Below are 26,736 nucleotides of genomic sequence, written 5' to 3' on the forward strand. Positions count from 1 at the left end.
TTTCAGCAAATTAAAAAAATCATGTTTCAAAAAATGTAAATAAATAAATAAATTATTTATATATATATATAAATATATAAATAAATTATTGAAATAAATAAAGTGATATTTCTGCCCCATTTAAAGATAAAAGTTTTATTTATATATTCTTATATTCCTGAATAACATGTATAAGATTTAGACTAACACTCTGCAGGAAAAGAGATCTTCAAATCAGGTTTATTGACCCCATATTTATTGAGCTTAGATTGAGTTTAGGTATACATTATTATTAATTTATTCTAGAGCTCCCTATGATGTGTAAGCATTAAAAGGAAATTTTGTGCCCCCTGAATTCTCCAAAGAAAAGAAGTGCTATCATATCAAACAGTTAATGCATGATCAGGTACAAATGACACCGACTGACCCTACAGACATCAGAAAAGTGACTATTAGTTGACGTATGGTAAGAAAAATCCACAGCTTTGAAAGACACTAAATACTTCAGTTGAATTTGTTAAATATATGAAGGCAACAAAGACTCGCAGCAGGTCCCTATATGTGTCTTTGCATTGTGAAAACAGGAATACACATGCCACAACGATATTTCTCCAAAGGTCCTTTTCACACTTTGGGCAAACAGTGAATGAATGAGCATTTGGAGGAATGCCTCCAGTCCAGGCCCTTCCTGTTAACGCTGACAGATCGGTTAAACAATGATGATATGTTGTTGGCGCATGGAAAAGCTGGCAGTCACGCCCTGTTTTTCACAGAGGAAATACAAGGAATCCAGAGAAGGTGGAATACTGCCACCCACCCACTAGATTTCCCTTCTCTAGTTTCAGGTAAACCTTGTCCTCCTTGTCCAGGTAGAGGAGAACGCCATTGGTAGCAGCCTCTCGTGTCACGTCTTTGTCACCTGCAAAGGCAGAGATGACTGGCTTTCCATTTAACATCAAGTTCACCTAAAAGACAGCAGATAAGAAGTCCATATAAAGGAATGCACAGAACAATAACATCAGCGTCAAACAAAGTGCAAGTGGACTTTATCAAGCACAAGGTACAAGGTAGCAACTTCATCAATACTGCACTTGTCTTATAAGATGTGGTAAAAATGAACTGATGTCTTAAAGGAAAAGCACATGCTTTTACAGTGGTTCTGTAATCATCCACAAACAATAATCTAAAAAGTTAAGCTGATATTTTTAAGTCCATGGAGGAGGCTTGTGCGATATTGATTGATTTTCCATTTTACAAAACAATTTAATTATCCAGAGTCCTAAACAAGACAGGAAAACGAGCATTTCCACCATTTCAGGTTCAGTGTAGGTGTAAAAATATTTCCAGCTGTGCAGTCAGGAACTGCGACAATCACAAAAACTCAGCTGGATGGTGGATTTTTATGTAATTCTCCAGCTATGCAGTTAAAAAGTAGTAGCTCAGTGGTTATAATGTTAGAGTACTGCTCAGAAGGTCGTGAGTTTGACTCACAGCACAGCCAACCTGCTACTACTGCACACTTGAGCAAGGCCCTTAATCCTCAACAGCGCAGTTGTATAAACGAGATAAATGTAAGTTGCTCTGGATAAGGATGTCTTCCAATGCCATAAATATAAAAAAAAGAACATAACATCACTTTTTGATATAATCCTTCTAGGAATCCCTTGTCTAATGTCCATGTGACCATTGATGCTCCTCGGAGAGCACAGGAGAGTGCAAGTCTAAAAAATCCCAGCATATTTAATCACCTTCTAATCATCATCACCATTAACATTATTTGTAAAGTGCTAGATATGCCACTTTGCTGCAGGTGTATTTATTCTTTTTAGGTCAAAATCATCATTCATTTTTCTCTTTCACCGAAAACCAAAAGACATCCCTAATAAATATAGTTAACTGACGTTAAATATATACTTGCCTAATGTTAGCTCTGACAAACATACATATATAGATTTTTATTTCACATTAAAGTACTCAAAATATTCCCCATATACCATGTCAGAAAGCAAGAGCGCATGAGATGGGGGAAGAGGGGTGGGGCTTCCAGGAAGTGGCTGTTAATATTAGAGAGTTCAAAACATCTGAGCAAATCGTTCCAGATTCACATGTCAGTTAGCTCATCTCTCTTTTTATTGTGGAGAAAAACACTGCTCTTTTAGCATATTTTTTGAATGATATCTTGTACAAGCATATTTTGCAGAGCTCCTATGTAATATGGTGTAGGGATGATAATATCGTTATATCGCACAAGCCTATCATGGAGCATTGTTCATATTCCTTCTCACCTGTATGGTTTGGCTCTGATATACTTTAATAACATGAAAGTTGAAGCTGTAGATGCCTTTGCGAGGGGATAGAAATACAGAGTCCAATGTGAAATAGTTTCCTATGTTGACAAGAACCTGTAGGGTGGAAAAAATATATTTCAGAGGCATCAAAGCATGAAATTGAGTAAAAAAAAAAGAAATATAAAAAATGTTTTTATAAAAAATATTTTGGCCACACTGTATAAGTCAAGTATTTTCTCTTTTATGCTCTTTCCAGATTGAAATCTGGAAAATTTTAGCATGAGATGGGAATAAAGATCTTGATTGAAATACGTATTCATGCACAACAGGAGTTCCTCTTTGCTATCATGCTCTGTTTCTGTCAATTATAAACCGGGATTTTATAAACTTAACCAGGATATGCTCTTTATTTGAAATAATTCTAAAAGCAAAAACTGTTTCCAACTAAAGGATAGAAATGACACAGAATGTGCAAGCAGTACATATACACTGAGATGACACTTCATTAGATACAGCCCTACTTTTAGACAAATTTTACGGTCCAATAAGTTGGATGACTGCATTGCATGGGGATAAACAGGCATTTCTAACATCAGTTGTTGTTTAATCAACTGTTTAGAATGGGTAAAATGAAAGACCTTAGGAAATCCCTTAGGAAAACACTTGTAGGTTTGTAGGTCCTAGCATCGACCCTTAATTTACCCTTACTCCTCTTCCCACATGATCCTTTCAAGGGTTTACCAAGAATTGTAAAAAAAAAAAAAAAAAAACATTTGAATCAGACGGATCAAAGGAGAAGAGCCACAAACAGAAAAATCCTCACACTCAAGGTCATCACTACATCACTAGTATGCGGAATATTGTCTGAGAACAATCCATTTATTAGCCTCTGCCTCAAATGGCCGACGTTGTCAGGTACCAGTGTTATCTACAAAGAAACAAAAATCTCTGGAGGGCACAAAAGGATCAAAAAGTGGCCTGAGGGAAAGATCAAACTATGTTCCAACCAACATCTATCTACCCATCCTGTTTGGTGTCAGGAGTAGAGGCCAGTAGTGGCATGTTGATTCTGTGTAAATGTTTTCCTAGTCCACATTAGGACTCCTGATGAGAATATTTAAATTACACAGTAATTTGTGCTCAGTGTTATTCACGCTCATATGGACACTTTCAGCCTAACAATCCACCATGAAACAAGGTTTGTATTGTAACTAGTTCAAGAAGTTTTCACTGCTACAATGGTCTGCAAAGCCTCCAGAGGTCAACGCTACCAAGAATATTTGGGTGGAGGTGGAAATGGTAGTTCAGAGCAAGAGACAGGGCAATGCCGTGATTTCGACATGGTACAACACATCCAGCATCTTGTAAATTCCATCCCCAAGCTAATCCATGCTGGCCAAACATGCATCATGACACTAGATCCAGTGGGGTCCAAAAGTCTGAGACCACACTGAAATTCTGTTGTGCTTTTTTTTCATTTATAACCAGAAATAAACAGGTTTAAAGAAAAAATAAATAAAACAGAAAGGGAAATGTTCAAAATCTTAAATATTTATATTCAAGATTCTGTGTGATTTGTTGGTCACTCTTTAAATTTAAGCAAATTTGTGACATTTGTAACTCCTTTGTACAAAAGGTCAGATATTCCTTGAGATTTATCCCTTCCACTGAAGAACATGATCGGATGACATTCCCATGCTTTTGATCTAACATGAATCATCAGGTTTTACACAAATTTGTGAAGTCCATGCCAGCTCAAGTGCAAAATGACATTACAGCAAAAGGGACACATACCAAAAATGAAGAAATTTCATGTAAGTATTCTATACAATATTATTTTTCACTCAAGTTCTTGCTGATAATATCATTTGTAATGAAACACTTTGTATTACATTTGTAAAACTTTAGCGGTCTCAGACTTTTGGATCCCACTGTAGGTGTAACTACGAAACTGGCTACCCAGTGTATCCACAACCTAATCTCTTTTCAAAATTCATAAGCGTTCCAATGAGCAAGAATCATTCTGTTGGATTTCATACAAATTCATCTGTATTCATCCTCCCTCTAAGGTTACTCATTCCTTACTTTGTGTTACTTTGTGCAAATTCCTCAAAATTTGCAATTGTAAAACAGTTCTGAGAAAACAAGCTCCCGCAGTCCAACATCACAGACTAATGATCACTCGTAGTCAAACCTTTACTTTCAATTTTTATTTAAGGTTTGAGTGTGTAAAAACATGCAAGTTTGATAGCACCTGCAAAAAAAATGTGTAAACTGATTTACCGATAGGGTGCATGGAGGCTTGCGTCTTTCAAATGAACAATGTCCACTTAAACCATTTTCCCTGAGGAATATAAAAATTTGGGGCATTTTTATCAAAAGTGAAAAATACAGGGTGGTGTTTATGGAAATAGCTTAATTTTCCACCCACAATATGATTCAATGAGCCTCACAGCCTGCAAGAATGGTGATTATGTGAGCAAAGTAGTACGGCTAAAGGGAAGGTATTAAATTTGTCAAAGCCCACTTACACCAGTTAAAGACAAAATTATATCATCCACTAAATTTTAATAAAAACGTTTATAAAGATTATGCCTCGATATCTCAAAAAGATCAGAAAGTTTCTTACTGGTTTCATCTTAGATACTGACTGTACATTGAGGCCAACAGCACTGAAATAGACACTGAAAAGGTTTTCATTCACATATACATTATAAACAGAAAATAGGCTGTTTGATTTTGTGTTCATATTGTATTTTGAACAGTTTTTCAACACGTATCACCCCCTTTAGTTAATTTAGCTTCCTTTTTATTCTTCCGGGGGTCTGTGTGGCTGTCAAGACCAAACAGCACATGCAAAAACTTCATTTACATGTTGTTTCCTCCCAGCAAGATTTACAATTTATCCCGTTCCACATGCAAAAAAAAGGTACTTGTTATTGTGGGATCCTAGTAAATCAGGCCCTTTGTGTATAATGTTCTTCCTACCACTACTTACTACTAGTATCTGGTAAACTGGTGGAAACCTTGTATCACTGTATCTCGTATAGCAATCTGCTTCTTTAAGAGCTTTATGCTTGAATTGGATTCTGCTTTATTTGTAAGAACTTTGCATAAAAGCATCTGCCAGATGAATAGATGTAAATGTAAAGTGTAATGGCCTTGCAAATGAGTTCTTACTTCAACATTGTGGAAAGAGAAGGTTTAAAGAAGAACGTCCCAATTTGAACATTGTATTGGACGTACCATATTTTCTTCCTCTTTAAGTTCCTCGTGGTCTTAGGATATTGCTGTATGAGCACAGGAGGTATTGTGAATCCTCTGACTCTATTGTCTCAGACCCTTTGGGGTTTCAGATCACTTGCTTTATTGTGCTTATTGTGCCATTATTAGACTACAAAGATGCTCAGGCTGCCAGATAAAAGAATGTTAAATAGAGAGTTTGTAGCTCTCCCATTACAAGCAAAAGACAACAAGTCTTTCGTGATTTATTGCTTTTTTGTATATTTGTATGCCATATACAGCATGGGATAAATTATACAGTGTTTAATGTCTGTTTCTATATATAGATGCACAAATTAAACACTGTGAATTCATTTGACATTTAAAATACTGTGATAATGTGATATTTCAGTCAGATCTAAGATTTCACCAGTATATCAAGTTGCACAATAATTATACTTCTTTTGTATGTGACACTTGTTGTTTTGCACTGTATTTGTTGGCAACACTGAAATAACAACAGTGGCTGCATAGTTTTTATGCAAAACTATTGGCATTAGGAATTTCTGGAAAAATATACAAAGGAGAAAACATGTATAATAGACCAGAATTGCAATACAACCCTACATATTTTCTGTTTTTTGTTGTTGTCTTTTTTTAACCAAGGTCTGACCCAACATCCACCTGGCTCTTTTCTCCCATAACCATCTGGGACAGATAAGACACAATCACCTGCCATAAACATATCTAGGAGCTCCAGATAGCTCACAAATGGGCGTCCAATAGTCCTTTCCAAACCCAGGCTGCTCGTTCCAATGAGTGTTGAGATGATTAAGCACCACCGGCATCAGTATCCATCCCGTTGGGAGCGTGGCTAGCATCCACAGAGCTCTCACACAATACACAGCAGGCCAGCACGGCTTGCTCCACCGCCAGAGAGTTACATAAAGGCCCCAAGAGGCCTCTATCCATGGGTTAGACAGAATGTGTGTTTGGTTGGTTGGTTGGTTTGTGATTTGTGTGCATTGAGGTTTTGCACAAAACAGGGGTGGAGAGCAGCTGGTCAGGCTACCTCCTTTTATCACTTTCCCCCCTCCTGCCCCTGCAGCCAAAGTAATGAGTAAGGAATAATAGGTCCTCAAGGGCGGCCTATACACAGCACATCTCAGCAGAAAAAGCAGCCGAGTTTTATTTTGTGTCCTGCATCAAAATGCACAGTTATTAGCACTGTCTTTGCAGAAGTAGAGATAACAAAGAGCAGAAGGGAGGGTTGGAAGGGAACAGAATTTGGTGCAAGGTAGCACACTGCCTTGTTAATAGTTAATATATGCTGTAGTCCATCTGCTTGGGCGCTTCATTAAGACTTTATTAAAGCCTGAGCCAAATCTTAAATCTGAGTCCCTCAAATGGATGAAAGTATTTAGTAAGAATTTACATATATATATATATATATATTGGGATACAAATCTAACAAAAATGAATATTTATTACATACTTGAATAACAGGGATTTTAACAGGGTGGGTTTTTTTTGTTTTTTTTTACCAAAAGCTCATTTTGGCAGCATGGATCAATCTATAAGTAATGTCAGCCCTGAATGGTCCAGTCAATCCAAACGCCAAGGCTGAGCTCTATCAGATGCATTTGCCCTGGCTGGTTGGCGTGTGTCAGAACTGAATGACAACTGAATGACGAGAAACAAGAAGGTTAGTGAAGGCAACGAGGTGATAATGCAATCAAATACAAGGCTGAACAATATTGACAAAATACTACACTGCGATTACATGTTGCAATTGCGATATATTACCTTGCAATATATTAAAAGGGAATGTCTGTTGACATGGTTACAAATTGCATCATTTCGATTAAAATAATTTATGCCTACTGGATTATGTGAAAGCCATGAATCATCAAAAACACCCACAGAAACACTCATCTGGAGCATCTGAGCACACAAAAAAATAGTGATCGGTTGGAGGGTTCATTTGCATATTGCAGCCTTGTATTGCTTAGTACTGGAAAGGTTGTAACAGTATATTGTGTAACCATCCAAAAAAGGCTTTATCAGTGATCCATAAATGTTAAATAAAATTATGCAAGTTGCAATGTGATGTATGACTTAAAAATTAAGATTAAGGCTCTGATTTGCATTGCTGCGGGTATACAGAAAGTAAGACAGGTAGGAGTGCACAGTAATGATCTATGTAGTCTACTGACTGTATGCAGCACAACTCCACTTCATCACAGTGGGCAATACTGTGCACTGAGTGTGCGCTTTTCCACACTTTTCTCTAGCCTCTATTCAGCGGTGGAGAAAAGCAGTGGTCTATACCAGATTTGAAACGTGGTTTTGAAACATGAGAGGCCTTGACTCTGATATAACTCTTACATTTACATTTTATATACACACACACACACACCCATGCACCATACATTACACTTAAACTGGTGACCTACAGAATACTTAATGTGTATAGGATATTTAAACAGGTGACCAATAAAAATACAAAATTTTTAAAAAATCAACCTAGAAATATATGAAATATATGATCTTAAAGCTCTCTGGTTGACTGTATAATAATTATAAATAATCTCACATACATTTATAAGGAGTGTGTGTCATTAACCAAATCCATTAACAAAAATGGATAATTTGCTTATATATTAATAATATCAATGACTTTAAACCTGCATAATGATGATTTTTTTTTAAATATTGACTTTATCTAGGCTGTTCTATCAATCAACCGATCATTTAAGTGGTTTCTTTTTGTTTGTTTGTTTTTGTTGTTGTTTTTTTTTATATTATTAAATGGTTAATCAATTTAGAATAATTCCTGCACCCTCAGAAATAAGGGTCACACAATAAAGGTACTTTTTTTTCCCTAGGCACTGGGATGAGTGCCCTTAATGTGTTTTGTACCTTTAATGTGCATCTTATACCTGGGAATGTGCATGTAGTGTTCCTTTAATTAGATTTTAGAGCAAAGCTTCAAAAGGTACTTTAAATCAGAGGTCCTTAAGGTCCAGTTGTGAGATGCATAGCTTACTAAATGTAGAAAAGATCTACTCTTGATGGTACCACCCCAGAGACAAGGAGAAGTGCCATTATTTCTGAGAGCTGTAGTTATTTGACCAGCTGATCTTTTGCAAAGAGATAGAGTAGTTCCCAATATTTAATATTTAGGTAAATATCCTTTTAGGTAAAATTATTATTCCATATATGTATTGGTGGTTGCAATCTGTTTTGCAAAGAAATATGCATGCATGAAATAATAGTTCTGGGTAACTTTTCTAACTGAAAAAACAACAACAACAACAACAACAACCAGACGTTGTTTACTTGGTCGAAGTAGATGATGCGCGTTTTGTTGCTCATCTCTGACGGCTCGTGGTTGTTGCTCCTCACGGCGGAAAACGCCACCTTGGAGTTGGCCGCGCGCACTGAGATCCCGAGCGGAGAGGAAGAGCCTCTGGCGTCTGTAGCCGGGTTCGAGTCGCACACCACCAGGCATTTCCCCTCCAGCACGATGGGCTCCGTGTCGTTCTGCGCCGCTGTGAGCGCCACCAGCGCCAGCACGCCGAGCCACACAGCCGCTGAGTTACGCGCCATCGTGCAAAACAGTATCCCGGTACCACAAACTTCCGAAAATGTTCCGCTCGTGCCTTGCGCTTTTTCCCCCGCCACTTCCCGCGCGCGCTTCACAGGAAAATCCGCCGGATTCCTCTAAACGCGGCGTGTTGATTCTGGAACTCTAGTCATTTTTATTCATTTATTTTTGTAGGAAAAAAAATACTTCCTATCCTTCTTGTGTTGCTAATGAGAGGATGCTTCAAACTCCACGAGGAGGAAATATGGTGCAGGAGAGAGGCACGCGCGCCTCAGCACTGTGGCTGAGTGTCATCACTCCACACGAGCTTCTTTTTCCCACAGAGAAAGAGAGAGAGAGAGAGAGAAAGAGCGTGAGCGCGTGCGTTAACCGCAGTGCGCGCGCAATTACCGGCCAGTTAATTTGACTGAAAACCTGTGCACTTTTACCATGTTGCTGCACGGTTTGGTTTTTTTTTTTTCCTGCGCGTGCAACCGTTAATGCATGGCGACTTTTGGGTCACAGGATTCCATCCAGAACGCCTTAGTGCTCATCGTGATGCACCATGTGAATGATGGGAAATCTCAGCACACAGAGGCGGTGTAGAGTAAACATGACTGCACAAAAATCCCCATCCATGTGTCCAGTCATGACATGAACAAAATGTCACTCTCTGCTAAATGAAGCAAGGTTCTTCATTTACAAAAAAAAAAAAAAATCAGAAGGTACACAATGATCAACAGATCTTTTCAACTTAACAGGAATTCTCCAGACATTCTAACACCATCATCAAGCTCATCTATTGCTTGGTGTGTTCGTGATCTTGAATTGTCCAGCAAGTCAAGGTGAATGGATTCCTCTGAACAGGTGCATTTTGGTTCAAAGATGCAAAAGTGCTCTTTAAGGACTATGATCCTTAAATGAATTATAAAGGTACATTACATGCTCAAGGTCCAACCAAAGATATAAAGTATGCACACTTGAAGGTACTATTTGATATGAAATATTTTTTTTTCTGCAGCTATTCACATAGTGTGATATAATCGCTTTGATTTTTTAATCTCAGGAGATTCATTAGAACTTAGTAAACCTGATCCAAGGCTTTTGGATGAGCAGCAAAACGCCATCGAAATTATATCACTAAGTCACCTTGAGTGGTGGACCTTGCAGTGCAGTGGTCTTCAGGCATGGAAAAAAAAACAATGCTCTTTTCATCACATAGTATACATTTCAACTATTTGTTTTTGTATGGAAATTATTCTTCATATACACATATGTGATTATGGATGTTATGCATTTGTGCAGTCTGCTACTCCTACAACACATCAGAGAACTACTGCAGGATGTTTAATCAAGGTTTTAAAATGTCTAATTTATTTTAGTGTTGTTCAGCTTGTACTGATATGGTCATGCATACAGAAATCCATTTTACAAATCTACCTGAACTCACTTTGAGGTAATTGTGGGAAAATGCAGGTTATTTTTCTATTGTCATTTGCTAGATTTATTTAGGCAAAAAAATTTTTTAAAAAATAGGCTGAACTACATGAAGGCTTTACTTTCTACAATATAATGATGGTGTTTTGTGAGATGTCTGTTAAATCATTATGGTAAAGAATCACTTTAGTATTCTTTACAGCAACATAGACCTTTGCAAAAGAAAGCTATAATTAACCTTGAGATTAAAACAGGAAGAGTAGCGGAATTTGTTAGACGGTAATATGGGGTCTGCATGAAAGTGCTTGGAAAACCCAACGCATTTCAAACAGATTATAATGTCTCACTTCTTGCCTGCTATGTCCTTGAAACAAGGCATGTAACCACAAAAAAAATCGCTCACCATTTCACTGACAATTGTTAGCACAAATAAACAGTGGAGCCACTTGAGGCTTGCACGTCACAAATCAGGGAAGGATACTCAACACTCACACTCTCTATCTTTCTGTAAAACAGTCTGCCTCAGAGGAAAATAACATGAAGGTGGTAATTCTTGGGTTAGGTGTGAATATCACCAGGCTATTAAAATGTAACACAAAAGAGCTACAGATTGCAGGGAATGAGAGTGGGAGGAAGTTATTGCTGTATGCTTTGTAAAATATTGATGGGAAAAATTATGATGGAAAAGGTAATTTGTGTGATAATTGCTTGTAATTAATTTATAATGTTGTCTGCATCTGAAATGCTGCCATTTAGATCAGTGACAAAACAGAAATACTAATTTGACTGGAGGCAGTATGATAGTGTTGCCACTTCACAGCTCCCGATTCCCTGTTTTGAGCCGGAGCTCAGGTGCAGAGTTTCGCATGGTCTCCTTATGTCCACGTGGGTTTCCTCCGGGGTCTCCGGTTTCTTCCCATCTTTAAACAACGTGCCGGGGAGGTGGGTTAGCGCTAGGTGTGAATGTATGTGATGGTGCCCTGAGATTCCCACCTGTCGCAGTGTTCCTGGGGTCCATCATGATCCTGACCAGGATAAAACGGTGAATGAAGAAAATGAATGAAAAAATCATTCGTCCTGAATCTCTCAGGTCTTCTCTGCCATCAAAGGTACAGAGAAGGTAAATAAAGAAAACACTACAGATCAATATGTAAACATTTCAGCATACCAACACACATAATATTCCATTATGTTTGTTTTTCAGTGGCAAAGTGTTTGTGAGCTTCTCTATTATTGGACATCTCATAATGGGCAATGACCAAACAACACCTAGCGGGAGCGTCAGAATGAAGAATTAATATTTGATTGAGGAAGGATTATTGGATTCTTGCCAGTCCATTCTTCAGGATAAAGCCCAAAGGATAATCTAGGCCAAAAAGTCTATTCTTAGGTGACTCTGAAATGGATAAGCAAGACTTTGAGCAGCACAAATGAATCAACCTTCGGTGCCCTGCATTTTTTTGGGGTTCTTAGGGAAAACAGCCTCATCGCATCAACCTATTGACACTGTTTGTGGTGGAAAGCCTCTTGGGTTCGGTTGTGAGTGTGATTATAATTCAGTGGGATATGGAGAGCTCAACACGCCCGGAGGCCATGAAAAACATGAAGCCACTTCAGTAACTGCATAGTGTAGTCGGTCAACGTATTGTCCGTTTAGCATACGGAGTGTATGCATTTATCGATGTATATGTGGCTGCCTTTGTTCTGAACATCTCAGTGTGTAGACACAGGTGAAGGGGTCTCTCTGCGGAACAGCAAATGACATTAAAATTCATCTGAAAGCCTCCAGCATCTAATTTATCTCAGTTACTCGCTTTTGTGAGTATCTAACAATTCTTTCCTTTAGAGGAAAGAGAGGGGGTAAAAAAAAGTCAGTGTTTGATCCTGTCTGCACCCGAGGCAACTGAGGATTTATTAATATTATTATTATTATCAGAAATCAAACACTGAAACATTACAATGGCACCATGGATTAAAAAAATCAACAAAATAAGCTTTCCCCGTTCAATAGCTCTGAACATACAATAACGTTCCAAAGACCATGATGAATAGCACTTTGAGCCTGCACCTCCTCTGACAGTTGTGACAGTCATTAATAATGAGTTTGGTCAGATTGTTAGCGACTTCAACATCGCAGTGAGTGAACTGGAGTCAGTGGTTAACCCTTTGCAGATGGGGTGACTCAGAGAGAACTTCAGATTTGGGGTCCAGTCGCGTACTGGCAGCACACTGGCGCCATGTTTTCGTCAACCTCAGTGGCCCGGAAAATTGTTTAATCTGAGTGGCATACAATGGGGTCACAGCACAGCTGTTTTTTTTTTAAAGCCTAAATACTTCAATGCCATGTTGGTCAAAGGGATTGCACTTTGACATATGGATTTCTGCTAGGGTCTTGTCTTCCTGACCGAGGAGAATAAATTCTAGTAAAAAATGAATAAATATTAGAGCGTACATAGAAGTTGACAATTTGACAATTAGACAGTTAGAAGTTCCAACAAGTGAAAACAAAAAATGTATTCATTCAACTATATTATCATGGTCAGGGCTGTGGTGGATCCGGAGTCCCAGGAACACCGGGAACAAGGTGGGAGTACAATCTGAATAGGACACCTGTCCATCACAGGGCAACATTCACACCCTCATTCACACATTCACAACTGGGTGCCAGTCCACCTACTGGCATGTTTTTGGGAGGTGGGAGAAAACCAGAGAACTTGGAGGAAACTCATACAGACAGAGGGGGAACTTGTGAAACTCCAACTTCAGTAACCCAAGCTCAGGTTTGAACCTGGGACCGGGTCTATGAGGCAATGAAGCAATGCTGCCCACAACAAAAAATACATATTAAAAAAGCATTTAAATTTACAATGATTCTATACACCATGTCTATTCATCTTTTTCTTTTCATCCTAAGGCCATATAGACTTATGCCATCAACTGCAACATACCTAATGTAAGAGCTATATGGTCAATCACTCACCAGCTCACACAGATTATTACAAGTAGCACTCGTCCACAAATATGAATGGTTATTTATGGCTTCACAAAGACGGATCAAATGCAAAATGGCTCCCAGCCAGAGATTGACAGTTTCCCTTAAAAAGGACGGCATTGCAGACTGACAGGAAATTATCGGCTGTGTATCCCATGTCGTAAAATGAAACGACTCACTACTTCAGAACATTTCTCTAGCAGTGTATTGGGAATAAGCACAATGAGCCATTGCAGAAAATGCTTACAAACTTTTATTTGAACTAAAAATCTATTATCCCCATAAACTCCCAGGGCCTGTTCTGACTCTCATAACTACAAACCTTTCTTATTAGTTTTACTGTAGGTACTGAATAATTCATTTTGGTTACTGAATAATATGCTCTAAGATGAACAACTTAATAATAGGATGGGACTTTAATTCCTTCAAGCATGTTTAAATATGTATGACCACATGCCTAGCTTTGTCTCTTATACTTACTATATATGTCTATACCCTCTGAATATAAATTCATTTCAATTAACCTTCAGAAAAATTTGAAAAGCCTTAAGCCTTGATTTTACTCTGTACTTTTCACACTTTCACACTCTATGACGAAATAATTACAGAACACCATGTTGCCTCAACTGTTGTTTTTCTATAAAATTCTTCCTACAGTACAAAGAATTCAGTAACTGGAAAAAAGACACTAAAAACACACATTTCAGCATCTTGCTCTTGACAAAACAGAAATAGGAGTCAGTTGTTTAAACTAACAGTCAGTTCTCTAAACAAGGCAATGCCTGAGCAATACAGAAGGAAAGATTTCAAGAGGCAGTGATTGAAAGGAGGCATCAGTGCAAATGCTCAAAGCTCCCATGTACGACAGGTGGGATGGTTCAAGCAGCAGGAAATAACATCTCTCATCTGTAATCCTCTCAGACGAATAGCGTGGTGCGCTTGATGAAAAGCTGGCCATGTGTGGTGGCTCTGAACTCAGACTAGGAGATCAGAGGATGTTAGGGACGTGGAGAAAAGGTTAGCACTGTTAATCTAGGCATAAAGTTGTTTCCCCAATAGACAATAAGGGTTGCATCTCTATTCATTTTTACTAGTCAGTGAGTAATTCGATGAAAGTATTTGACTAGTCGTCTTTTCCATAGCCAAATCAAAAACTTCAGGATATTGTTATTTTATTAGCTAAACTCTATTATTAGCTAAACAACAGCAGAAAAGTGTCAAATTTTAATTTACTAAGCAGCCACACACAATCGACCTCAGTGCTTTTGTTACCATTAACAACGAAAGTGCAAACTAATAAATCTGTATATCATATTACACTGTTTAAGGACGTACCAATTCCTAAACCTGGTGGCTCAGATGAAACTGTTGATTCTGGAACTGAGAGCGCACAGCATGGAAGCTCATGTCCAGCAACAGAGCCCTCCATATAGATCAATAACCAGCCTTTCTTGGATAGAGCTGTTTGTTCATGCATTCTTTCATGACAGATTTCATTACACCACAGTGCAAGGATTTTATTCAAATTTTATTTAGCTTTAAAGGACAACAAATATAAGTGCAAGAGGAATTCCTTTAGGAGCAGGTGAGAGTGGGATCTTTTAAAAAACAACTTTACACTTCATAAAAAGTAATATGAAAGTGATAATGTTACATTAGAGCAAAAGAAACCTAGTCTTAGATAATGCGCAGTTCAATGCAGAATTGGCTTCATCTAGTCTGAACTAGTTTCAGACTAACAAAGTGTATTTCACTGCTTTTCTTTGCTGTCTGCCTGCATTTCCTTACTGTCTGCCTCAATATTTTTTTCCACCGCCCTCAATGACACGACTAGTGAATGCATGAGTCAACTAGTCGACTAGAAAGCAGACAAATGTACATTGTTAGTCTGAAAATATTTACGCAGTCCCTAATAGACTCAAAAAAAGGTGTGAACATAATACAAACTGGCATTGACTGGCATTGATGCACTTAAACCCATTTGTGTGTATATATATATATATATATATATATATATATATATATATATATATATATATATATATATGTTGTGTCAATGTGTATGAATCAAATAATCAAATATGTCTGTATTATGTTTCTTGGTTTTTTTGAGGTGTCTACGGACAAGACAAGTAGTGCTAACCTTTTCTCCATATCCTCTCCTCTGTTCTCAGAGTCTGGGTTCAGATACACCCTAGTTAAATTGCCCAAAATTCCATTGCTTATTGGATCATTTCAAGTTTCACTTTCTGCCGTGTTATTGTGACATTACAGCTTGCACATCTACAGTGCAGAAAGGAGGGATTTTTGTCTGCCAGACAGAGATGATGATTTGAGTATTATAAAACTCCTCCAGGGCCTGCTGACATCCCAGAGACATATGCAATAAAAACATTATATCAATTTAATCAGTTCAGTTTTATTGTTTCACTGTACTGTGCACATTGCCTAAAATCAAACTTTTCTAGGTTTCCTTTCTCACTTTGATTTACCAAACACATCTTTTTTATTATCTCTGACCTGTTCCCATGTATGCTGCAGTGCTTATGTTTTCAATGGCAATCGATTTATTTGAAATACTCCTGTGTGGCACATGTGGGCAATGAGCTGCCTAGACTTCCATTATCCCAAAATATTTAGCTTTTTAAAATCAAGGACACATCTGTCTGCCTCTTGACAGCTGCTTAAAATGTAAGACACATAGAGCCCCGTGCTCCCTCAAGTCACAGAGAAAAAATCAATCTAAAGCATGGCTTATCTGCAAAGCTAATTTAAATGAAGGGGAGGAACAATAGCAGTCCAGTGAAGTTTTCATGTTGGAGTGTCTGGAGAAACGTGTGTATGGGGTTCAGCTGGCTCTGGCCACTGCTGCCCTCCCTCCTTCTTGGGCAGCTGTTTGCCCGCTGGTAGCTTGGCAGCCCCCGTTAGTCATCTCCAGCCCAGTAACTTCCATTGAAAGAGCTCTCCAAAAAAGTAACAGCTGATCTATATCAGCTTCCAACCGAGCAGTTTCTCCTGAGCTAGCAGTGCATCCAGCAGTGCTCTTTGTTATGGACTGGAATGAGAGAGCTGCTTTCAGCTTTCAGTAAATCTGCCCAAGACTTTTAATCAAAGTAAACACCGGATCGACGATAGATCCAGCAAATCCTTCACTAAACCCTTGGATTAGGATGCTCACCGAAAACCTTGCTCTTCAGTTTAGAGTGACATTCAAATGGTCTTTGGATCGACACGCCTTCTCTGATATGCTTGAGAGGCCAGGTCAGGCTTCTTAGTCATACACAAAAGCACACACTCATTCACACACACACACACACACACACACACACACACACACACACACACACACACACCAACAGACACACCGGTGGTGGCAAGTCTCAACATGTGAACTCTGCCTGGACCCTTTTGAATTCGTTGATAAACTGGCAAACCCAGCCAAACACTTCTTGAGAATCCTGATCCAAGGGCTCTCCAAATTTCACCTGAGGAGAAAACAGAATAAATGTAGACCATATTAATGTGACCGTTTACGTAATAGTTAAACAATGACGTCATTATGTGTGTTCAGTCAAAATCATTTCTCAAGTTGGGTACAAAGGAACACAAAGACTTAAATCAACACTGGGAGTTTGCTGTCAGGCAATTCCTGGCCTCATCTAAGGCCAAGGGTTCAGTCCTGTACAATGATGAAACAGTAAGCCATTTGAACACCCAGGGGAACATGGGCAAGGTAGTCTGTCACTGATAATGCAGGAGTCACTACACTACACTCCTATCATTCTCTCTGTCTCTTTCTCTCCTTTCGTACTCCCTAATTGTGCTCAGTCCAGCCCCTAAGTTCTCTGTCTTGTCTTTTCTTGTTCTCTAACTCTGCCTCTTTCTTATTCTCACTGGCCGACCTGAGTTGCTTCCCCTTTATTGGTGATGGGGGACCAAACTTTGGGCTGTAATTGTGGAACTAAAGCAATTCCCTTCCCCAGCTATGGACTCACCACTCACCACTGTCTCACTCTCACAAGCCCAAATTCTCACAGAAGACCAATAATACTTTTAGAGATGATGGATAGTCTTGGGGAAAATTGGGACAGTTGGGGAAAATGTACATTATAGACTGAGGAAAAAAGGTTCCCTTTGTCTTTCTGGGAGCACACAGCGCAGAAAGCGTAGTGCAGCAGCGAAGATCTGATTAGCATCTTGCCAGGTTATGTTTTAGTACTGCTATGATAAGGAATAATAGCTTAAAACATGTAACAGGCACATCGCACATTATGATCTTGTTAGCAAACTTAGAAGCAAACCTGTAGCAGCTATGGCACTGATTTGGCGTTTGAAAGTAATCATGAAGCCACTACATTGTTAGAGTCAAAACAACAAGATTACAATTATTATCATAAATCATAAATATATTGAAACCATAAGCTCAGTCAAAAATAAGATGGAAAAAGGACAGTGAATAGATCCCTAATAAAGCAATGGACAGTCCTGTCGGTTAACATAAATTATTAGAAGCCATCAGCTCCAAATAGTGTGTAAATCACAGCAGCAGTTAGCCGGCAACACTAAGTCGTGGGTGGGGGGGTGGGGGAGGGGGGGTGAGCATAGTAACCTTGAGGAATCGGTTGTCTGAATTATACCCCTCCCTTTTTCTCCATCTTCGCCTTGTAGAGATAAGCAGAGAAACAATTGAGAAGGCCGATCTCGACAAAGCGGCAGACTTCTGGTCCATCCGTCTCCCCGGGCAACACAACACAAGATATTGGAATAATAACTCAGGGATTACCAATATGTCAGCGTAGAGTTTCCTCATCTCAGTGCACCTCTTCGTCAGCTGGCTGAGATCAGCCTCATACTTCTCGATGGCCATCTATAGTCAGAGATGAAAGAAGAACGGGAGTTAGAGGAATGCTTTCTCATCCACTGAGTGCCATCGACCTCTAAGACTGTTATTACTGCCACTTGTTTCCCAGTGTCTGGCACCACAAGAAGCTTTTACAGGGAGTGGATGAATTTTGGTGATTGTGAAACTTTTGTGGAACAATATGAAGGAGTGTGGAGCGTCACCACAAGGGCAAAGTTCTGCTTTTTGCACCTGTTGCATGAGACATCTAGTTCAGTGGAAAGGTTAATTATTGGGTGTATTTAGACTATACTCTTCAGAGGCAAGTATGAGAAAAACTCCAGAATGGATACTTTACTATATTTACTAACCAGTGGAAAGTTTCATTATAATATTATAAGAGTAAAATCCAGTGTATAACAGAGACAAAAGCAAGACACTACAGGTAAATACGGTAATTTAAACATATAGATAGATATATTTGTAACTATAGTGTGTATAAATGTGCACAAAAATCTATTCTATGAATGATGTTAGAATTAAAATGTTTATTTCTCTCTTTATGACTGTCAAGAGACAGATCTACAGAAAAGTTTGTTCCAATGTCATTTATTTATTGTTAATAAAGAAAATACCATCCACTATTATAATGCACTGATTTTATGCCATTTTTCATAAGTCCAACAATTGTCAACATTCTGAGAAATTCCTCAGTAATAAGCTTCTAAATAGGGATATGAATGTACATGTAAAGGTTCATGAATGCATCTAGAAACTGAAATTTTTGGTTCTGAACAAAAAAACCCTGATTTTGAGAAAATGAGTTTAAAAATATAATGTGATTTCATGTATTTCCAGACTAGTAAGTGTAGTGTATAAGGTTTATAAAAGTAATTGACGTATATAATAATGACGCATAAATTCACACATATTTTGGCAAGCGAAAGCCTTCTTAAAATTTGCTAAAATCTTTCAGATAATTTGGTGGTTGTGAGCGGACATAAGCGGTGAAAAACATATTACGGCTGAGTTTGTCATTTTTGTTACTACAGTTTAACAGCAGACATCTGCAATCTGGAAATGATTCACCTGAACAAAAATCATTTCTACCTGTAATGTCTTGCCTGAACATTTAATTATATAGAGACAATGCAAAATTACCTTTAAGTCTTTCGAGAATTTGGAGTGCTGGGTGCCTAAGTTTTTCCACTTGTATGTTTTCCTGTACTGAATGACCTTCTGTAGCTCATTCTTCACAACTAGAAGGTGAGACAAGGTACTGATCATCTATCTTCCATGCTTGCTGAGGCAGAACCTTTCTTTTAAATGGCCACTTTCTGAAGGCCCACATTGGCACAATGGAGATCTTACACGGATGTCAAGTCTTTGAGCTTATAAAGCAAGCCATCTGAGCCCATCGCTGCAGAGAATGTTACTATTGCTCTTGGTTAAACCTGACAGCAGCGCATCAATCATCAGCGATTCCAATAATTTTGTGCCTTCAGCCTTTTACTCAGTGACATTCAAATAAAGAGCAACAGGTTTGTAACCAATACAGGTAAACCCTTATGCAAAATATGGTACATTTTTGGAAATCAGTTGGTTTCTACAATCTACCACAAACAGCCTGACATCTCATAACCAAAAACACTCAATCAATTATGGCTTTCTTTAAATAGTGTAATACTTACCATCCACCTCAGCTGTAAGGCCTTTAATTGATGCTAATGAAAAAAAGCACACAAACACACAGTCAAAAAAGCATTCAGAAAAACCCGCAAGCCACTTCCATTTTGATGCAGTTTTGATTAGCCTACCCCCAGGGACTGTCTCAAATTCCGTCAACTCCTGGAAAAACGTGGCCAAACGGGGCTCATGCAACATGATCTGCTCCACAAGGGCATGCAGCAAGGTGAACTTCTTCTCATTCCCACGCAATTGCGAGAGCTATGGGGAGAAGAGAGGAAGAAAAAGGCCATGAGTGATGAGGAATTCTTTCATGCACCTGCACCTTCACCTGAGAAACTACAAACCACAGACACACGTATGACTCACACACAAAAAGACTTCATCCACTTCATCCTCCTATCAGGACAAAGGGCACAGGATTCAAGCATGCATGTAGATAAAATTTCTTCATTTTTGCATAAATAACCCAAGGCCGAAGACAGAAAGAGACTTGAAAATTCTACACCCACGCGCTATTGCAAGTTTACAGTATGTTACTTACACACATAGTAGTGTCACAGTGCAACTAAAATTGGAACTTTTCTCTGTCTTTGTAGTGAATCATGCTTCCTTTTTTGAGTCCAGGGAATTACTCTTATACAAAGATCACCATGACTACTCTCCCTTATTTGTTATTACTGTTAGGCAAAAACACAGCGAAGGCCTTGGGCTTTGGTGGCCCTGTGCTGTGACAGGTCAAAGTAAGAATGTGTCCAAAGGGTGTGTTGTTGTAGGTTCTGATGCTGCAATCCATTATACTTGGAACTCAGAAAGTTGATTTTCCTCAGTTCCAAACTAAAAGCATCCCAGCGCTTCTGGCTGGAAAAACATGAATGCCCACAACCAGGTCATATTTGTATGGCTAGTCTCTGAATTCGATAAAAATAGAAAGAAGATTGACATTAATTATTTTGCATGATTAATGACAAGAGATGACATATAAGGTACATCTTTGCTTATAAAATTTGTCTGTCACAATGGTCTTATTGCATTAATAAAATTGGGCTGAAATCAACTAAATTACGCTATAAATCTAAACTTACAAAGCTGTTAAAACACCTTTTCACAACACAAAAGCTACAAATTAACTAAAATCAAATTTTGTCAAGTTGAAAATGATGCAAAAGGAAATCTGTTTACCGTCAACTGTGTGTCCTGCCATATTGTCACAACAACTATTGTTTATGTCAGAGAACTCAGGCGAGGTGGATGTCGGCCGAGCTCCCGACTGGGAATTCTGAGATGAATGACCATTGCATTGCACTTTGTTTATTTCAGGTTGGGTTTTTTTTTTTCGAGTTCTGAGTACAATGGATTGCAGCATAGTCATCATATCTGAATATGTGGTATATTTACCTGGGGCTGTGAGATAGCAACACCAACTGTTGCACTACCATGCCTTTAACTGAATGAAAATGTCACCTCATTGAATTGCTTAAAGAATTCTTGTTCTTTTATTTACATCCTCTTATACAAAGCAATCAACCCTGCAAATAAACTGAGATTTGCTCAATATAGATAGAGAAAATTCCTACATTCCTGCAGATTAATTTGTAGCACTCCTATTAATGTACTTGTATATGCAGCTGTCTCTACAAGAGTGGCTCCTAATTGAAAGGCAATGGAGATTTGGCTAATCCTGAACTGTTTCTAGTTTATGTTGTTTACCAATTTAAAGTCAGTCAATCCCGAAGGAACAGCAGTCTGGCGGCAGCATAAAACATTCAGCAAAAGTAAATTTAATATTGAAAGATAGCTGCCCCAGTGTGTTCCGAGGCTCCTGCAGACACCGCCTTTCAGTTCCTCCAGAAACAGAAACAGAGGTGGAATTGTGGGCCAAGGACAGAGCAAATGCAATGAACTCCTCTGTCTCATTACACAGGAAGGAAGTCTTTTCGCATGTGGAGCAAGCGCCCTTAAATCTTGCTGCCGAGGGAGTAGATCTGCACCGCGCAGGCCGATAACAATCGATACAAATTACCACCTTGGCACTAACGACTCAGCCAGGCCTGAAATAATCCCAAAACAAATGCACAACACAGGGACCGTGAGGCTAATGAAGGCCGGGTACCTAAAAAATGCTCGCTCTCTCATCCTATCCCTTTAAGTGAAAGGAATAACGGGAGCTGAAAAGGGAAGGCTGACCTATCTGATCTCTGAGCTCTGAATGGTTGTGAGCTCGCAAGATTTGTTTGCAGGGGGAGATGAGATGAGAGAAAGGGTAGGAAACGTGTGCTTTTGGAGATAGAGTCGAGGACAAGTGACTCACGGGGCAGACTGGGGTGAGAGAGGACGGACAGAGGAGAAATGGAAATTGAGAGAGAAAGTAAAGAGAAAGAAGAGATTAAGAAAGCGCGAGACAGAAGGCATTATCCTACCAAATGTTTTGCAGCAGCATATTTCCACAAAAGTCAGGGAAATTATGTGAATTAAAGGAATTTTCTCAAAAGGGATCAACTTATGTATATTATATAAACAAAAGCATGGCTGTTGAATACGGCCATGTGTGATGACAGACAGGGCAAACTAAATAGTTTGTGAAATTGCAAGCCACCATAGATTGGTTAATTTGATGCGTTTGTTATCCTATTTTGAAGTTGTTGTGTTGGTCCAATTTGCATAAAAATAGGTGGGTGAAAATGCCACCAGAGAGGGTGACAGAACAACAGAGAGATTACACAGGATAAGAGCGAGAATGAGAGAGAGAGAGAGAAAAAAAAAATGAAAGGCAGAGGTGAAAGAGCTGGATAGAAATAGCAGGCTTATATTCCAATGAGAAGTCTTATTAGCCTTTGCACCTCTTTAGGTCATACTTAGGTCATACCTTCGTTAAGGATGAGAGACGGAATCCCTTGGCCTTTTCTTTGCCTGCATGCTGGTTGAGGTAATTGCCGATGGTCAGCAGGTACTCAAGCACGGACACGAACGATTCGCAGCCCCACAGCTGACGACACATGACAATCTTCTGGTTAATCAGCTGCGGGACAAACAGAGAGAGACCACAGCATGTAATCTTCCACAGCTCAAAAGGCAGCCATGATTTCTCACGAATACTGCTGTTAATGAGGGCCCTCAAACATCACAGCACACCCTGCAGTTTATGACCATTCAGTCGTATTTCATAATAAAGAGGACACCAGGGAATATTACACCAATATGTGAAGCAATTAAGACCTCAAGCTCTGGTCATGGGGAATTAATTAAAATAATTCAAAAATGTAAAAGGTCAGAATCCAGTTGCTATTTGAGGGGGAAAAAATCATTTCTCTGAAACTTTCTATATAGTTTTTTTCAGTGACAACAGAAGCTAATTCTTATTACGAAAAGTGCACTTTGGGATCCCCAGCCTCAAACCAGACTTGCAATATCTATCCATTACCTCTAATTAATTAGTGAAAATGAGATACACTGCATTAATTTAGCAAGGCTGTTTAACATTCATATTAATTCCACAGCTAACAAGCTGATTTTCCTTCTGAGGATCGCCCTCCTGCAATTTCACTGGTGCAAAGAGGTTCAGCTGCTCTAGATTTGCTGCTCAGAGCCGATGGGCATTAATTGGTGATGCTTTTCGCGTTGCTGATTCTCAGCATGTTGTTTGCGGCTGTTCTCCTTGATGCTAGGTAAAGCAGAAGAAAGGGAAAATACGTGATTGGAGACCAGAGCATAAGGTCTGATGGTGGTGTGCCCTTTGCAGTGGTATTAGGTATGTACATATTGTTTTATATGGATTTTATTGCAGTAAATTTAACCAAGGCAGTCTTGGGAATTACTGTATACCATAATGCAAACATTACACTACCAGATCACTCAAAGACAGATTTGAGAAACATACAAAACCATTGATTCATTCAATATATAACACAGGTTTTATATTAATGTGTTTGTTCTAATATATTATGATCTCTACAGTAACAACTCATTCACATACTCTTGTATGGTGGACACTCTACATATTCTAAACCTGTCACAGAATGGAAGTTGAGACAGATGCAGGTGTAGGTAGAGCATTTTAATGAAAACGTGGCAAACAATCCAAAACACTGAGCAAACTCGGTCAAAAAACCAGGCGATCGGCAAACAGGATAAACAAGGTCAGGCAATAAAACACAGGAACTATGAACCAGAGAAGACAAACTGTGAAAATACGGCTTGGTAACATCAGAACACACAGTAAGCTGAGTGTATACTTCGCAGAAAATGACTGAATGAAAGTCTCTTTTTAAAGGGTGCTTGTGTATGTGAGGCTGATTGAACCCAAGTGTGTTTAATTAGAAGCTCAGTGATTGAACGAGGGGGAGTGTGTGTGTTCTGGGTAGTGAAATCTGAAGCAGTCATATTTGTAGGCCACGATGCTTACTAGGAGACTGAGTTTGTGGATTGCTATGATGTGACAAAACCTAATAATAAATGGATGAAAGAAAAACATATAATTGTTAATATGAGGGATATATTTAAAATTTATTCAAGAGTCTCCAAAATTCAGGATGCGTTTAGCTTTTTCTGAATAACGTGACTGTTTGTCTTATGAACTTGACAAGAGAAAAAAAGACTGTTTGTAGCTGCTATAACATAAGTGATAACAGGAACTAACTTTTGCAAATGTTCTACAACATTAAACATAACTAAAAACAAATAAAAAGTATGTTGTGTCAATTTTTAATGAATAAAAACGTAGAACTCGACGTCAAGGGTGTTGCTGAGGATGCCTCTGCCAACAGGAAGTCTAGTTCTTCTTGAAAACACTTCAAACAGGAAGGAAGCTATTGAACAGAAACAGAAGGAGGACCGACAGACCGATGGCAAAAATCATGAAAAGCCAGACAATGGGCCTTGAGTTCCTGAGCATGAACGTTTAACTCACATGCCTGTATGACAAACGGGAAGAAGTTATTGAAGAAAAACTATTTCAGACATCTGACCTTGCTGTGACCTTGACCCTGTCTGGATCAATTCAAAAATCTAATCTGTTCATCTGGTGGTAATGTGATAGACTTCCATATAAATTTACATGATATACTTCCATACAAATCCCACAAACATTCAACCGCTCATTCTTGATATATCGCACTAATGAGAATCTCGGACAGGTGGACAGATGGATGGATGGACAGACGGAAAACAATAAACAGACAAACAAACAAACAATTGCTGTGGTATTTGAGTAATAAATGTGAGTAATGTGAGTAATCAGAGGGATGTGCTTTTACAGGAAAATACCAGTAACAGTGGCCCATCATTATGTTTCCACAACAGCACACCCTTTTCCATAAATAATATACACATTATTATGTATATTGATGTGTATACTACATAAGGCACATTCTTTTCCAGCACTACGCCACAGTTAGTAGTATATCCAAATACACAGCATATATACAGCAGTCTACCAAACGTAAGAAATGCCCTTATGCATTAACATTATATGATGTAGCATGTTTGTGTGTAATCTGCTGTTTTGGATACATCCATATAACATATTCTTAGGCTAATTTTATCAAACACAAGGCATGTCTGATGCACTGCATGTATAGGTACATCTTTGACAAACAAAGATGGAAATCATCATGGTCTTAGACTATTTACTGGATGCCATTATGTCCAACTCTTAACTTGTAGTCATGTATACTTGAAAATATGAATAAATAAATCACTGAATAAAGCTTAGGCTTAACTAAAGTTCTCCTCTTTTAACATTTAAATGCAATTTTAACATTGTCTAATTTTTTTTTTGCTGATATTGCTGATTTTTTTTCTCTTTTGCCTTTCTTCATTCTTTTTTTAATTTGTTTTTAGTTCTTATATACTGTGCACTTTAGTACACTTTTACCATGCTGTTTTATTATACATTATTGCACAATACTTTGACCAAATACCACGACTTATATGCCTCTCTTTCAAATTTCATATTTCATACTTCCTTTCCAATTTTCTCCACTTCGGTTTACTTCCACATATCCTATCTTTAATCTGTTCCTTTCAAAAGAGTTCAGTAATTAAAAAAAAAAAAAAAAAAAAAAAAGTGAAACCATATGTGCTTTGTTCAATTTATCCACTGAACCCAAACATTATAAAATTGTATTGTATTATAAAATTACATAAGATACTATGTTGAAGTCATTTAACCTGATGAGAAGCATGTTAAGAATGACTGGCCTTGGAAAATATGTAGATGAAAAAGATTATTTTAATCCATGTCTGTACTGAGACCTGAGCACATACACCTGCTTTTACAAGGACCTGCATGTCTGTTTTCCTAAATGCAGTTTATATTACTAACAACTGTACTGAATACATACTGAGTATGTTAAAGACACTAAAATTATATTGCTATGAATCAAAGTAGCTGTGACATGTAAGCGCTAGGTGGTAAATGAAACATGAGGGTTATGAATAGTGAGACTCTGCATTTCCAATCCCAGCTGGAACTGCCACTGGTGCCGCCGCTGAGACTGAAATGCAGCAGGTCACACCTGGAGAGCTCTCGCTGTTCCCATAGCTGAGCTGGCCCTATTTCCCAGCCTAACACCCTGTCTGTCAGATGGCAGGCAAATCCACCTTAATGTTGCAGGCTTAAAATGTCTAGCATGTCGGACGATCCTTCCGGATTTAGAGTCAGTGGTGAAAATAGCTTTGGCTTGATCTTGTTTACAGCAGAGAT

General features: G+C 38.5%; 2 protein-coding genes across 2 annotated transcripts in view; both read right to left on the bottom strand.

The window, feature by feature from the left end:
* Positions 1 to 119: 119 nt before the first annotated feature.
* Positions 120 to 9,719, bottom strand: cbln4 (cerebellin 4 precursor). Its single transcript, XM_026920121.3, has 3 exons — positions 8,832 to 9,719; positions 2,265 to 2,381; positions 120 to 944 (listed from the first exon to the last, which is right to left on the bottom strand). The coding sequence occupies exons 1-3, from the start codon at positions 9,099 to 9,101 to the stop codon at positions 747 to 749; spliced, it is 585 nt and encodes a 194-aa protein (XP_026775922.1). The 5' UTR covers positions 9,102 to 9,719; the 3' UTR covers positions 120 to 746.
* A 5,863-nt stretch (positions 9,720 to 15,582) lies between these two features.
* The window catches only part of LOC113530281 (formin-H), a 36,852-nt gene continuing 25,698 nt past the window's right edge, over positions 15,583 to 26,736 (bottom strand). The window contains exons 12-17 of the mRNA XM_026920120.3: positions 22,900 to 23,052; positions 20,165 to 20,294; positions 20,039 to 20,071; positions 19,509 to 19,606; positions 18,291 to 18,374; positions 15,583 to 16,992 (exon numbers count right to left, since the gene is read on the bottom strand). Of these exons, the coding sequence (XP_026775921.1) occupies positions 16,888 to 16,992; positions 18,291 to 18,374; positions 19,509 to 19,606; positions 20,039 to 20,071; positions 20,165 to 20,294; positions 22,900 to 23,052 (603 nt within the window). The 3' untranslated portion in view covers positions 15,583 to 16,887. The remainder of the gene's footprint in view (positions 16,993 to 18,290; positions 18,375 to 19,508; positions 19,607 to 20,038; positions 20,072 to 20,164; positions 20,295 to 22,899; positions 23,053 to 26,736) is intronic.

The sequence above is a fragment of the Pangasianodon hypophthalmus genome, chromosome 16, assembly GCF_027358585.1.
Source record: "Pangasianodon hypophthalmus isolate fPanHyp1 chromosome 16, fPanHyp1.pri, whole genome shotgun sequence".
NCBI lineage: Eukaryota > Metazoa > Chordata > Actinopteri > Siluriformes > Pangasiidae > Pangasianodon > Pangasianodon hypophthalmus.

Excerpts from the sequence above, each read along its gene's own strand:
- cbln4 (XM_026920121.3), bottom strand. The coding sequence starts at position 9,101 with ATGGCGCGTAACTCAGCGGCTGTGTGGCTCGGCGTGCTGGCGCTGGTG. Across the intron at positions 2,382-8,831 it reads GCATCATCTACTTCGACCAA|GTTCTTGTCAACATAGGAAA; the intron begins GTAAACAACGTC and ends TCCACCCTACAG. Across the intron at positions 945-2,264 it reads ATCAGAGCCAAACCATACAG|GTGAACTTGATGTTAAATGG; the intron begins GTGAGAAGGAAT and ends GCTGTCTTTTAG.